General features: G+C 42.3%; 1 protein-coding gene across 1 annotated transcript; it reads left to right on the forward strand.

The window, feature by feature from the left end:
* Positions 1-6,612: 6,612 nt before the first annotated feature.
* LOC115116724 (zinc finger protein OZF-like) lies at positions 6,613-10,858 on the forward strand. Its single transcript, XM_065006348.1, has 2 exons — positions 6,613-7,161; positions 9,674-10,858. The coding sequence occupies exons 1-2, from the start codon at positions 6,834-6,836 to the stop codon at positions 10,843-10,845; spliced, it is 1,500 nt and encodes a 499-aa protein (XP_064862420.1). The 5' UTR covers positions 6,613-6,833; the 3' UTR covers positions 10,846-10,858.
* The last annotated feature ends 2,159 nt before the right edge of the window (positions 10,859-13,017 follow it).

Here is a 13,017-nt window from a genome sequence, read left to right on the forward strand (position 1 = left end):
TCGAAAGCCAATTCAACAAACAGATTACCGACCATTTTGAATCTCACCATAACTTCTCTGCTATGCAATCTGGTTTCAGAGCTGGTCATGGGTGCACCTCAGCCACGCTCAAGGTCCTAAACGATATCTTAACCGCCATCGATAAGAAACATTACTGTGCAGCCGTATTCATTGATCTGGCCAAGGCTTTTGACTCTGTCAATCACCACATCCTCATCGGCAGACTCGACAGCCTTGGTTTCTCAAATGATTGCCTCGCCTGGTTCATTACTTCTCTGATAGAGTTCAGTGTGTCAAATCGGAGGGTCTGCTGTCCGGACCTCTGGCAGTCTCTATGGGGGTGCCACAGGGTTCAATTCTTGGACCGACTCTCTTCTCTGTATACATCAATGAGGTCGCTCTTGCTGCTGGTGAGTCTCTGATCCACCTCTAGGCAGACGACACCATTCTGTATACTTCTGGCCCTTCTTTGGACACTGTGTTAACAACCCTTCAGGCAAGCTTCAATGTCATACAACTCTCCTTCCGTGGCCTCCAAGTGCTCTTAAATACAAGTAAAACTAAATGCATGCTCTTCAACCGATCGCTACCTGCACCTGCCCGCCTGTCCAACATCACTACTCTGGACGGCTCTGACTTAGAATACGTGGACAACTACAAATACTTAGGTGTCTGGTTAGATTGTAAACTCTCCTTCCAGACCCATATCAAACATCTCCAATCCAAAGTTAAATCTAGAATTGGCTTCCTATTTCGCAACAAAGCATCCTTCACTCATGCTGCCAAACATACCCTTGTAAAACTGACCATCCTACCAATCCTCGACTTTGGCGATGTCATTTACAAAATAGCCTCCAATACCCTACTCAACCAATTGGATGCAGTCTATCACAGTGCAATCCGTTTTGTCACCAAAGCCCCATATACTACCCACCATTGCGACCTGTACGCTCTCGTTGGCTGGCCCTCGCTTCATACTCGTCGCCAAACCCACTGGCTCCATGTCATCTACAAGACCCTGCTAGGTAAAGTGCCCCCTTATCTCAGCTCGCTGGTCACCATAGCATCTCCCACCTGTAGCACACGCTCCAGCAGGTATATCTCTCTAGTCACCCCCAAAACCAATTCTTTCTTTGGCCGCCTCTCCTTCCAGTTCTCTGCTGCCAATGACTGGAACGAACTACAAAAATCTCTGAAACTGGAAACACTTATCTCCCTCACTAGCTTTAAGCACCAACTGTCAGAGCAGCTCACAGATTACTGCACCTGTACATAGCCCACCTATAATTTAGCCCAAACAACTACCTCTTTCCCTACTGTATTTTATTTATTTATTTTGCTCCTTTGCACCCCATTATTTTTATTTCTACTTTGCACATTCTTCCATTGCAAATCTACCATTCCAGTGTTTTACTTGCTGTATTGTATTTACTTTGCCACCATTAACCTTTTTTTGCCTTTACCTCCCTTATCTCACCTCATTTACTCACATCGTATATAGACTTGTTTATACTGTATTATGGACTGTATGTTTGTTTTACTCCATGTGTAACTCTGTGTCGTTGTATGTGTCGAACTGCTTTGCTTTATCTTGGCCAGGTCGCAATTGTAAATGAGAACTTGTTCTCAACTTGCATACCTGGTTAAATAAAGGTGAAAAAAAAAATGAAAAAAAAATATGTACCCATTTAATATCCAGACCTTCATACAAACTTGCTCTGCTGACTTCTTGACGGAGTCACAACGGGCGGCCTAAGCGGCATCTAGTCCATCTGGTGACTGGACGCAGTTGAGTAAAATTTATATTTTATTTTCAGACAAAAATGTAAAGGGTAGGAAGCATATGAGTTTTTACTCACCAGTGTAACAACACAGTGTGGTTTGTCACGCCCTGGTCTAAGTATTTTGTGTTTTCTTCATGTATTGGGTCAGGCCAGGGTGTGGCATAGAGTTTTTGTATTGTGGTGTGTTTTGTCTTGGGATTTTGGAATGTGTGTATAGTGGGATTGTATCTTAGTGGGGTGTTCTAGGAGAGTCTATGGCTGTCTGAAGTGGTTCTCAATCAGAGGCAGGTGTTTACCGTTGTCTCTGATTGGGAACCATATTTAGGCAGCCATATTCTTTGGTTGTATTGTGGGTGATTGTCCTGTGTGTCTTGATGTCCTGGTTAGAGGTTAGTAGACACTTGTATAGGCTGTTTTCGGTTTGTAGTGTTTTGTTGTGTGTTACGTTGGTTTATTAAAGATGAATCACAATAGACACGCTGCAGTTTGGTCCGACTCTCCTTCACCATTAGAAAGCCGTTACATGGTTAAAGACTTAGTAAGCTAGTTGTAGCCATGATCTGGTTACCTATATGTTCAAACAGCTATGTTTTTGTTATAAATTTACAAAATTAAAATGACAAATTTACATTTTAAATGTTTTCTTTACTCAAGTATTACAATTGTTTTTTTAGGGGTGTAGGGTGGAAGCTGTCTCCGCAAAACAGGGAATTCCTGTCAGTCGGCTTCCTGTATATGTCTGTGCTAAAGCCACACCCCTCCCTCTTAATCGAAATGTCCAGATAACTTGTTTCATGCGCATCAAAGGTGAGGGTGATTTTCAGATGTTCACTGCTTGTATTGATGATGGAGTGGAATCGATGAAGTTCCTCTGCTGTCCCGTGGAATAGAAGGAACACGTCATCAATTAAGACTTTTTCTGAACCTGATGAGGTGCTAGAACATTTACATTTACATTTAAGTCATTTAGCAGACGCTCTTATCCAGAGCGACTTACAAATTGGTGCGTTCACCTTAAGACATCCAGTGGAACAGCCACTTTACAATAGTGCATCTAAATCTTTTAAGGGGGTGAGAAGGATTACTTTATCCTATCCTAGGTATTCCTTAAAGAGGTGGGGTTTCAGGTGTCTCCGGAAGGTGGTGATTGACTCCGCTGTCCTGGCGTCGTGAGGGAGTTTGTTCCACCATTGGGGGGCCAGAGCAGCGAACAGTTTTGACTGGGCTGAGCGGGAACTGAACTTCCTCAGTGGTAGGGAGGCGAGCAGGCCAGAGGTGGATGAACGCAGTGCCCTTGTTTGGGTGTAGGGCCTGATCAGAGCCTGGAGGTACTGAGGTGCCGTTCCCCTCACAGCTCCGTAGGCTAGCACCATGGTCTTGTAGCGGATGCGAGCTTCAACTGGAAGCCAGTGGAGGGAGCGGAGGAGCGGGGTGACGTGAGAGAACTTAGGAAGGTTGAACACCAGACGGGCTGCGGCGTTCTGGATGAGTTGTAGGGGTTTAATGGCACAGGCAGGGAGCCCAGCCAACAGCGAGTTGCAGTAATCCAGACGGGAGATGACAAGTGCCTGGATTAGGACCTGCGCCGCTTCCTGTGTGAGGCAGGGTCGTACTCTGCGGATGTTGTAGAGCATGAACCTACAGGAACGGGCCACCGCCTTGATGTTGGCTGAGAACGACAGGGTGTTGTCCAGGATCACGCCAAGGTTTTTAGCGCTCTGGGAGGAGGACACAATGGAGTTGTCAACCGTGATGGCGAGATCATGGAACGGGCAGTCCTTCCCCGGGAGGAAGAGCAGCTCCGTCTTGCCGAGGTTCAGCTTGAGGTGGTGATCCGTCATCCACACTGATATGTAAAATGTCGCAACATGGATGTCCACTAAATTTGTCAAGGGAAGGGAAAATGAAAACACCACACCAATTTAGGAAATAAATTGGAGAGTAAATTGAATGTGGATCAAAACAAAAAACAGGGAAAACACACAAAAGGCTTTATTTCAGTACTTAAATAGTGAGAGCCAACAAAAAGGTGTTACTCTCTCAACAGCTCAGAAGAACCAACTGAAGCCCAGGTCAGCAGGGCATAAACCAGCTGGGCTAGCACAAGTGAAACCTTCCAATTAACGAGGTGGACAAGCCAGCACAAGTGTAACACATACTAACACCAATTGGTGTTCCCTATGTGCTACCTATAAATGGAAAAAACGAAACATGTAACACAGATGGATGCACACACGTGTATCGGGTGTGCTATTAGCGTCACTGAAGCGGGTCTATGAGACTGACAATGTAATTGCTTCCTATGACATTTCCAGCATGGCGACGATCCCATTTCCCCTGGGAATAAGTTTCCAGCAAGATAGTTGTGGCATGCTTGAGATCACGCTAGAATGTCAGATGAGTGCTGGATCCCTCCGATTTGGCGCGATGAATGTGAATATTTCAAAGCAATGGTAATTTTCAAAAGTATTCAGACCCCTTCCCCTTTTCCAATTTTGTTACGTTTACATACAGCCTTATTCTAAAATAGATTGCATTTATAGTTTTCCTCAATCTACACACAATACCCCATAATTACAAAGTGAAAAACAGGTTTTTAGAAACCTCTTTTCAGACCCTTTGTTATTCAGACCCTTTGCTATGAGACTCAAAATTGAGATCAGGTGCAGCCCATTTCCATTCATCATTCTTGAGATGTTTCTACAACTTAGAGTCCAGCTGTGGTAAATTCACCTGTCTATATAAAAAGGTCCCTCAGTTGACAGTGCATGTCAGAGCAAAAACCAAGCCATGAGGTCGAAGGAAATATCCGTAGAGTTCCAAGACAGGACCGTGTCGAAGCACGGGTCTGGAGAAGGGTACCAAAAAAATGTCTGCAGCATTTTAATCCGTGTGTCTGTATATTTCAAGATATGGCATATGAGGATGCAATGAGATACCCGAAGGTTGGATGATACTTTTCTAATCAGTCATCTTAAATATTATAGTTAAAACCTGGAAATCAGCCAATCCTCTGTTGTTAATTCAATAGAATGGTAAAATGCTTTATTATCTAAAAGTTGAAAGTGAGTGGGCGACGGAGAGAAATAAAATGGTGCTGATGCAGGCGCTTGAGATGGAGGTGTGTTCTAGTGGGTCTGTGCAGGTGTGATGTAGTTAATGGAGATGGGGCTGTGTTCTAGTGGGTCTGTGCAGGTGTGATGTAGTTAATGGAGATGGGGGTGTGGTCTAGTGGGTCTGGGCAGGTGTGATGTAGTTAATGGAGATGGGGCTGTGTTCTAGTGGGTCTGGGCAGGTGTGATGAAGTTAATGGAGATGGAGGTGTGTTTAATGTTTGCAAGCTTAAGCTAGATATCGACCTAGTGTGACCTTCCTGGTCCCTCAAGTCCGTGAGTCAACACAGGAAGGTGCAATGGATGGATAGTTAATTTATTTCCAAAGCTGCAATGATGGGACACATACAGTATGGATGAATGATCAGTAGTGACAGGATATAAATAGCACTCCCACAACAATTCTTCATAAATCTGCCCTATAATACTGACAAAAAAACAGTTGAAATGTCTATCAAAGTTATTGTGATCGTATAGTGGATTTAACGATTCATAATTTACTATAATAAAAATAAATACATTATTTCCATGTGTCTCATATTCACTACATCAGAATAAACTGTCATCCATTATAGTATCAAAAATTATCAAATTAACCTGAAAGATTACTCAATGTCCCCCTCTGGTGGCGAGAAGTCTAATATACATAAACTAACAAAACCGGGCAAATAAACTGGCTGGTGATCATGAGTTTATAAAACCTATACTTTATACATTTTTAATAAATTACCTGCATTGATGAGACACACAGTGTGGATGAACGATCAGTAGTCGACAGGGTAAAAATGTCATTCCTAAAGAAGATGCATTTTCCAGTTTGCTACCAACTTGAAAGAGGAAACTTTAGCATAAAACCCACATGGAAATCTGAGATTCGGGAAGAAACATATAAAGAGAGGTTTATTTGACGCCAAACCAACAACAGTAGTTACTCAAACATAAATTGCTAATGTATGATTTAAAAGTTGGATTTTATGATGTAATGTCAAGGTTATACATTTCCATCCCAGGACCACTCAATTTTCAAATTCTCCAAAAATCTGCAGTGCAGGTGAATCCCATACCTTTATCACTGAGTGTAATGTAAACACACGAGAAGCGCAGCAGTCTAAGCTACGGCATCTCAGTGCTAGGGGCGTCACTACAGCCCCTTGTTCAAAACCAGGCTGTATCATAACAAGCCGTGATTTGGAGTCGCATAGGGCAGCGCACAATTGGCCCAGCATCGTCTCTGGGTTAGGGTTTGGCAGGGGCAGGCCGTCAATGTAAATAATAATTTGTTCTTAACTGACTTGCCTGGTTAAATATATTTAAAAAAATGTAACTTCATAACACCGTTACACTGGCATACAAACGCAGAAGCAGAGTTGATCATCCATGTGACCTGAGGAAATACAGCATTGTGGGTAGTTTGTAAAGAGTTCGCAAAATAAATTAATAAATATGTAATAACCCAAAAACATAACTGTTTGTACTTATAGGTAATCACATCGTGTCTACAGCTAGCTTACTAAGTCTTTAACCACACTGTATTGTTACACTGGTGAGTAAAAACTCATGCTTCCTACACTTTAACTTGTTATCTGAAGATAAAATATACATTTTACTCAACTGCGTTACCCACTCCAGTCAGCAGATGGCGGTCTGCGAATTTAAGGCGATGCTGTTGGTGTGACGTATAATCTAGTGGACGGGACGCTTCTTTCAACAGCTTTCAGAAGCAATAATATGTTAGTGTGACACCTCCGTAGCTTGCTAGACAAAAAAGCAGAAACAATAAAGCTCTTTAAAAGCTTTCGTGTTTATTTGCTGCTGTGTTTTAAACCCACGTTTGTCGTTTAGTTAGTTATCCGATTTGATTTCATATTTACGGTATTGTTATTAGTCAGCGAGCGGTCTGGTTAAATTAGCATTAGCCTAGCTAACATCTCCGACCATGCGGTCACTAAGCCACTATCCTGCTAAAGAAGAGGGAGATATCACAGTAAAACAAGAAGTAGAGGGTGAGGCCGTTACTGTGAAAGAAGAGGAAGACGCGTTCAGAGTGTTAGAGGAGGATGTTAGAGTAAAAGAAGAGGATTATGCAGTTTATGGCGTGAAAGAGGAGGAGGAGATGACTCTTACATCGAAACAGGAGGAGGAAGAAGAGGATGAAACTGGATATCTGGGCCCTGTTTCCCAAACGCATCTTAAGGCATCCAATGGTTCTAACGATGAATTTAGCCATAAGATGGTTTTGAGAAACCGTTCCCTGATTAACACTAGTAAGTACTGTCTTAAAAACAAGAGGCACAAACTCTGCAGTTGAGCTGATTGGTGTTAAAAGCGGAAATCTGCAATTGCTACATCCATATTGTGACTTTTAAATTATTTATTTATAGCCATTGATTCTTGAATATAACACATGCTTCATGAGCTTAGTTCAACTGTTGTACCCCATCAGATCCCCAAATAAGCTTTTTTTTACTATAACGTTTAGAAACAATGTAAATCAACACTTTATAGCCTCAACATGGTTAAAACTATAATGTTGATATCATGGATGGTCAGTCCTTGCATCCATAGGTCTGTCTGTAGTTACATTTATCCAACCCCATAATCATTTTATTACCATAACAGTGGTGGAATGACAGATTTGTTATTGTTTGAACTGCAGATTGCTGGGTTGTGTGGGTTTTTTAAACAGCAATAAAATGGCTGCCCAGAGACTTGGTTTGGTAAACAGCTGAGGGATGGGGGAAGGAGACGTGTAACCACTCAAATTCATAGAGAATGATATTGTAGAAACCGTAACCCAACACCTAGCGACCTCGTCACGAACTTCAGAAGCCACATGGCGTAACAGTTATAAGGTGTTGGCTTGACAGTCGCTAGACCCAGGTTTTAGTTCAGCTCAGGGCTACCCCCTGAATTCACTACACTATGAATACAAGGACTGGCCATCCGTGATGTCATAATGATAATTTAACCAGGTTTCTAGGATATATAGTATATTCTAGAATTGCTAGTGGTAGATTTCCTGTGTGGGTCAAATTATTAGAGCTGTTGATAAGTCATTGTATCATATTCAGCCCCCCAAAATGTCATGCCCTTACAATAAAGGCAAGACATACCTAGATTCAATTACATTCATGAATTGGTTTGAAACCTTTGTTTTAAACCCTTCTCAAAGTTGGCGCCTTGACGGATTTGTGAAAAATGGTTTGTCATGAAACACTATTTTTTATTCATTTAAATGTAACCTTTATTTAACTAGGCAAGTCAGTTAAGAACATATTCTTATTTACAATGCCTGCTTACCCTGGATGACTCTGGGCCAATTGTGCGCCGCCCTATTGGACTCCCAATCACAGCCTTTCATGATACAGCCTGGATTTGAACCAGTGTGTCTGTAGTGATACCTCAAGCAAGTCTGCTGTGCCACTCCGGAGCCCCAGAATCATGTTCCAGTGCTGTCCACAACTAGAATGCATCTTGGTCAACCAAGATGTATTTGGTTGACCATTGCGACCTGTTTGCGCTTGTCAGCTGGCCCTCACTACAAACTCGTTGCCAAACCCATTGGCTCCAGGTCATCTTTAAGTCTTTGTTAGGTAAAGTTCCCTCCTTATCTCAGCTCGCTGGTCAGCATAGCAACAACACCTCTGGCCACCTTTCCTTCCAGTTCTCTGCTGCCAATGACTGGAAGGAATTGCAAAATTAGCTGAAGTTGGAGACATATATCTCCCTCACTAACTTTAAGCATCGGCTATCTGAGCAGCTTATCGATTGCTGCAGCTGTACACAGCCCATCTGTAAATAGCCCATCCTACTGCGTACCTCATCCCCATGTTTTTATTTACTTTTGTTGCTCTTTTGCACACCAGTATTTCTACTTGCACATCATCTCCACATCTATCACTCCAGTGTTAGTTTGCTAAATTGTAATTACTTCGCTACTAAGGCCTATTTATTGTCGTGCCTCCTTACACCATTTGCACACACTGTATATAGATTTTTCTATTGTGTTATTGACTTTACGTTTATTTATCCCACGTGTAACTCTGTGTTGTTGTTGTTGTTGTTGTCGCACTGCTTTGCTTTATCTTGGCCAGGTCTTAGTTGTAAATGAGAACTTGTTCTCAACTGGCCTACCTGGTTAAATAAAGGTGAAATACAAAAAGTCTTAACTTTATTGACAACACCCAAATGTATACAGTCATTAACGCTGTTCTTCAATAGTTACACATAATTCTTAATACTGTAGCAAACATTATATATAACAGGACATTCAAACGAGCTTTACAATTATAATCCAAAGTAGTGTGAAATGTACTGATAAAGCAACCTGGAAATGGATGTTACTCCCCTGAGTTTTCCCCCATTCAGAATACATTGTGAAAAAATAAAATCTTTGCTCGCCATTTTTGCTCCAGGCAGATATAGTACATCCATAACTATCGGTTTCCTCATTAGCAGGGAGGAGTTTCTGCAATCAAATTGCCCTCGTACCGCAATTTTGGCAAACACATAAAGGGGCCTATATTGGAGGCCAAAAGTCATCTTGCACACTGCTTAGAGTTTCAACAACACAAATAACTCTAGTCTACAATCATCCATGTTACTACCTATGTGAAAACAAGACAAAATATGACTGTCCTTGCTCATTTTAAGACAATTCATTACAGACGCCAACAGCAAAGCCATGATATTGTACAACAATCGACATCACCTTTTACTGTGGATTACCGCTGTTGTGGGCCTTTAATCATCTGTCTGACTTTGTTGTTCACACAGGAGAGATACGGGACTATCGTGGATCCTCTGGGGAGCCTCAACAACTTAATGATGCTGAGGCAGAGAAGAGTCTCTCCGGATCAGAACACCTCAATAAACACCTGCAGAGATCTCACTGCTTCTCTGACTGTGGGAAGAGATTCACCTCATCTGGCATTAACATTCATCAGAGAGTCCACACAGGAGAGAAACCTTATAGCTGTGGTCAATGTGGGAAGAGGTTTACTCAGTCAACCGGCCTGATATCACACCAGAGAATACACACCGGAGATAAACCTTATAGCTGTGTTCAATGTGGCCATCTGACATCACACAAGAGAACACACACAGGAGAGAAACCTTATAGCTGTAATCAGTGTGGGAAGAGTTTTACTGAGTCTGGGGCTCTGACTAAACACCAGAGAACACACACAGGAGAGACACTTTATAGGTGTGATCAATGTGGGAAGAGTTTTGCTACATCTGGTCGTTTGACTTTACACCAGAGAATACACACAGGAGAGAAATCTTATGCCTGTGATCAATGTGGGAAGAGTTTTACTCAGTCAACCAACCTGATATCACACCAGAGAACACACACAGGAGAGAAACCTTATGCCTGTGATCAATGTGGGAAGAGTTTTACTCAGTCAACCAACCTGATATCACACCAGAGAATGCACACTGGAGAGAAACCCTATAGCTGTGGTCAATGTGGAAAGAGTTTTACTACATCTAGCTATCTGACTCTACACCAGAGAATACACACAGGAGAGAAACCTTATAGCTGTGGTCAATGTGGAAAGAGTTTTGCTACATCTAGCTATCTGACTCTACACCAGAGAATACACACAGGAGAGAAACCTTATAGCTGTGTTCAATGTGGGAAGAGTTTTGGTCGATCTGGCCATCTGACATCACACCAGAGAACACACACAGGAGAGAAACCATATAGCTGTGATCAGTGTGGGAAGAGTTTTACTGAGTCTGGGGGTCTGACTAAACACCAGAGAACACACACAGGAAATAAACCTTATAGCTGTGATGAATGTGGAAAGAGTTTTACTACATCGACCCATCTTATTACACACCAGAGAACACACACAGGAGAGAAACCTCATAGCTGTGATCAATGTGACAAGAGATACTCTGATAAAAGACATCTGATCAAACATCAGAAAAAACATACATGAGGGAGTTGTTTCATGATATCAATAAAATATCCCACTTAGCAAAATGTAATTGAAAAGAGGTTGAAAGTAAGACTAAGTCCGAAGTCCAATATACATTCGGTTGAAAGTGAAAGTTGAGAAGATGTTTTTCTGGTCATTTAACTTAATTTCAATGTACTTGCAGCCTATACACATGGACGCAGTATAATAAATTAGTCTATAATCAATATTAATAACAATCTTACATCACTCCAGTATTTCTTGACAACATTCAAGTGCTAATTGTCTTCCACTACTGAAGAAGCATGACTCAAATCTCCTACTCATATTTCAAATATTCAGCCTGACAAAATATACATGTTTTATTATTCCATTCCTCACCACTAAGTGAATTATTACCAATATATATTAACAAAGGAGTGTACATTTGGTTTTGATAATTCATATTTACAATTCATGTAACATTTAGTAATCATCATTATTTATGCAACCAACTGACACTTTTTGGCTACAATTATATTGACATACTTGCCCTGCTTTTAAAATATCAGAGTTAATTCTCAGATGTGCCAACCCAAATGTACTATAGCATATAGCATGCCATTGGGGACTGGGCCCTGATCCAATAACATGCCTATCTAGTGAACCCTGAAAAGAGAGAGAAGCTCTGCAGTGAGGTGGAAAGTTACTATGGATATTGCAGGAGTTTCCTCTTGAAATCAGACATGTCCGTGGTAAGGACAACTTGGTTGCTGATTGTCTCAAGGGTGGGAAGTCAAAAATAATTGTGTTTTTCATTTAACCAGTACCATGGATCACAATTTATCTTGACACGTTTTTCCGTGTTGGAGATGGGTTTTATCTCTTATTCTTTTCTGTATTTTGTTGAAACTGAACTGTTGGTGAGGGGGTCGTAAGTAAGCATTTCACTGTAAGGTCTACACCTGTTGTATTCAGCACATGTGATTTGAGTTTATTTTGGGTTCCTTCCAAGGGGGCGATAGTTCTAGAAGCTAGTGAGTTTTAGGATTCTATTCAACGAAAAAGGAGAAAAGATACGATTGTATATTATTATTTAGAAATACGTGTTTTTTTCTTGTTTTTAATTGTTGACAGCCAGTAGACACCATGTTTATATTGTAAAGTAAAGCATTGTAGTTGATTATAATGTGAAATGGAAGTTGTTTTCTTGTCAGTTGTTCAACTGAAATGTGTCAAAGGCGCACCGATTGGTGTCACCCCGTTTTGTCAGTATGTGTTACACCTGTGCTGGCTTGTCCATCTCGTTAGTGGGAAGGTGTTTCACTGAGTTGGTCCAGGTTCTATTTAAGAGTGTCTGGCCCAGTGCTCCAGTTGTCTTGATAGATGTGGAGAGTCAACACCTTTAGTTGCTCCACCTTTTTGATTTTTTTCCTGTTTATAAGTTTGAGGTGGTGGGACGGGTGCGCCATCGTCCGTGAGGAGATGGCGCAAAGTACATCTGGACAGTCGGTTCCGGGGATTGGACTGGCCAACACGGTGCACTTTTCTTGGCGGGAAAAAGAGATGGAGCCTTGGGGGAGAGAAACCTTCGGGAGGAACATCCTAATGGGGCACCTAAAATTGAAGGTTAAAGATGTTCTCTGCCTTCAGGGAACCCAATGGAGAAGGGGTTTGATGTAACCCTATATTTGGAAGAAAAACACAATGAGATTATGAAGACGGTGACGGAAGGGAAAGAAGATGGTCCCCTGTGTCTTTACACGGTGACCAGCCTGGCAAGAAACAACTTCAGGGTGGTCACCGTAACCATGTACAATCCGCACGTGAAGGACGAAGAAGTGAGGGCCTTTCTGGGGAGGTACATGGACAATGTCTCCTCAGCGAGGTACCTCAGGGACTCCCTGGGTTTCTGGAATGGGAAGAGAGGCTTCCAGGCGTTACTCAGAGAGTCCCTGAAGAGTGTGGATGGCTACCTCCATCCTCTGGCAATGTTCTCCCTGGGGGCTGACAGGGGGACGTTGTATTATGCCCGTCAGCCCCCGTTCTGCAGGCGTTGTATGGCCTACGGCCATACCCTGGCCTCGTGCAGCACCAAGAAGTGTCGCTTTTGTGGGTCGGAAGAGCACGAGGCCAGGGAGTGTGACGAGCCCAAGGTTTGCCACGGGTGTGGCTCGAAAGTACACCTGTGGCGTGATTGCCCGGCTCGTCACA

Source organism: Oncorhynchus nerka, linkage group LG21 (genome assembly GCF_034236695.1).
Source record: "Oncorhynchus nerka isolate Pitt River linkage group LG21, Oner_Uvic_2.0, whole genome shotgun sequence".
Lineage (NCBI taxonomy): Eukaryota > Metazoa > Chordata > Actinopteri > Salmoniformes > Salmonidae > Oncorhynchus > Oncorhynchus nerka.